Raw genomic sequence first — 2,236 nt, forward strand, 5'->3', positions numbered from 1 at the left:
AAAAAACATTGAATAAGAAGGTGTGTCCAAACTTTTGACTGGCAGTGTGGTCACCTGTGTGTGAAAGTGTTGAAACGAAGACAGACAAACAGAAACATATTCACATAACATCAAATGCAGGCCTCGTGGTGGAAGAGTTCAATTGCTCCCAATAATGATGGAAATGGTTCTTCGTTCACTACAAGTCAGTCGTTCATTACCACAGGTAAAAGAGCGGGATAGGCTGACACTCGGTTAAAGCTGCTGTTGGTAGGAATGGTGTAAAAAAGGTTACTTCTTTTTGCTGGGTTTGGAGAAAAGGTCATAATACCCATCTGTACTCATCAGTAAGTGAAGTAATATGAGACTATTGCTAAATCTCTGTGTTTTCCATTGCCTGTATCAAGCAATGTTATTATTCCCCTCATTCCCGTTATGACAGACCAATCATTGCTAATCTCCAATCCTCTGTCCTGATTGGTTAAGGGGCGGCCCCTACTACGTCCTCCGATTGGTTATGAGTCCGGCACTATCATGACTGCACACACCGATCTGTGTTTGGGGGCTAAGAGGAAATCTGGTTGGGAGGGGTAGTGTTGACATTCGAAGTCCCTCTTCTCTGAGAAGATGTTTACTCTGTGACTACCAACAGCAGCTTTAAAAGCATCCAAGCTAAAATAATGGACCCGAACTTGTTTCTTAGGCGGGCCCTCCCTTAAAAATACTAACATTATTGCGTATCTCAGCACTTGGTCGGTTGTTGTGGCACTGCATCGGGTGGAAAGTACCGCAACTGTGCAACCAACCACACGCTGTGGTCCACTTAGGGTAGGAAGGTGGTCACAGTATGGTGCAGGGGCGAGGGCAAGGCCAAAAAAACCACAGATTGTCGTTAAATGTAAGAGCTGAAATGTTTCAGTGAGATAGTGTCATGGAGAGCAGATTAACCCGTTCATAGGATGTCTGGGTTCAGCTGCAGAGAAATGTGGAGGATGTTGTTTCTGATCACTGCCCTCTAGTGGAAGCTCGACTTAACACCAGTCTGCAAAGTAAGAGCCTCTGAGGGTGTCTACACTTCTTCTGCTGATGTTTCGTGCCTGTAGACTCACAGGGCTTCCCCACTATGGCACACATGTGGTCATTGGCTTCGGGTGCAGCGGTTCACATGTCAACATGTTTAAAACTACAAGCTCAATGTAGAGATTAAACATGTACACTGTTCATTGTGCTTCTCAGTTGTTTGACGGTGCAGGATGTTCCCTTGTCTTATGTTCGGACTCCCTCGAGTGTGTGTAGCAGTGTTGAAGTGGTTCCCAGTGTTTCGTGTGAAAGTCCAGTCTATAGAGTTATTACAGTGCCGTCCTCTTCCAGACTCCGCCTGTCCGTTGCTCTCTCTGGCGAGGGCGTGCTGGAAGCGGCGTGGTGTTGCTGAGTGATCCGCTGCTGCCGCTGGCTGGCAAGGTGGCCGTTGGCGTTGATGGAGAGCGTGGAGGTGGAGGCGAGCTGGCGGCGGCGGTGCGGAGGTTTAGGTGGGGCTCGTAGCGAGGCAGCGACGGCATACTGTAATTGGGAGGCGGCTCGTCTGATGGGCTCGGCTTCTCCTCTCGCGTCGATCACCAAATCTTCGTCGCTTCATCGCTGTCCAAAATCTCCAACAGGAAAGTTCTGGATGATGTGCGTCGGCATGGAGGCGGCCGCGCCGACCCCACCCTGCGAGTAGCCGTAGTAGCTGGCGCCGCTGTCGAGGAGCGTCCTGAGCTCCCGGATGCGGTGCCTCCCTCCTCCTCCACCGCGAACAACATTGTTCCGCTGGTTGGCGGGCTTGACGGTGATGATGAGGTTGTGGCTGTTAGCGATCATCATGTCAGTCACTTGGTCCAGAGACTTCCCAGCCACCTCAATACCGTTCACCTCCAGTACCTCATCATGACCGCCAGGAGACCCGTGCTCTCGGCCAGCCCCCGGGAACCATTCGAGAGATGAAGATCCCTGGGACCTTCTCCAGGCCCTGTGGAGTCACCCGCACGCTGGAGCCAGCCCGGATGTAGAAGCCCAACGGTTTTTCCTGTCGTGCTTGTAGAGGCGGACACGTCGTTGCGTCTCAGGCAGGATGTCCACGTCGATGATGGAGGAGACGGGGCGGAAGTCCGAGGGAGTCTGATGATCACCGGGCTTTTTTTCTGGCTGCGTCAGGCCGGAGAAGAACTGCAGAAAGCACAGTGTTCTTCTTCCTGGTCAGTGAGTCGGTACCAAACGT

At 51.7% G+C, this 2,236-nt stretch overlaps 1 protein-coding gene across 1 annotated transcript in view; it reads right to left on the bottom strand.

Moving 5' to 3' along the window:
- Nucleotides 1–1,085: 1,085 nt before the first annotated feature.
- The window catches only part of LOC117830530 (partitioning defective 6 homolog beta-like), a 107,323-nt gene continuing 106,172 nt past the window's right edge, over nt 1,086–2,236 (bottom strand). Inside the window, 9 exon segments of the mRNA XM_034708678.1 lie at nt 1,086–1,389; nt 1,392–1,547; nt 1,549–1,724; nt 1,727–1,758; nt 1,760–1,907; nt 1,910–1,936; nt 1,939–2,049; nt 2,052–2,152; nt 2,154–2,233. Coding sequence (XP_034564569.1) covers nt 1,318–1,389; nt 1,392–1,547; nt 1,549–1,724; nt 1,727–1,758; nt 1,760–1,907; nt 1,910–1,936; nt 1,939–2,049; nt 2,052–2,152; nt 2,154–2,233 — 903 coding nt within the window. The 3' untranslated portion in view covers nt 1,086–1,317.

The sequence above is a fragment of the Notolabrus celidotus genome, chromosome 18 (assembly GCF_009762535.1).
Source record: "Notolabrus celidotus isolate fNotCel1 chromosome 18, fNotCel1.pri, whole genome shotgun sequence".
Classification (NCBI taxonomy): domain Eukaryota; kingdom Metazoa; phylum Chordata; class Actinopteri; order Labriformes; family Labridae; genus Notolabrus; species Notolabrus celidotus.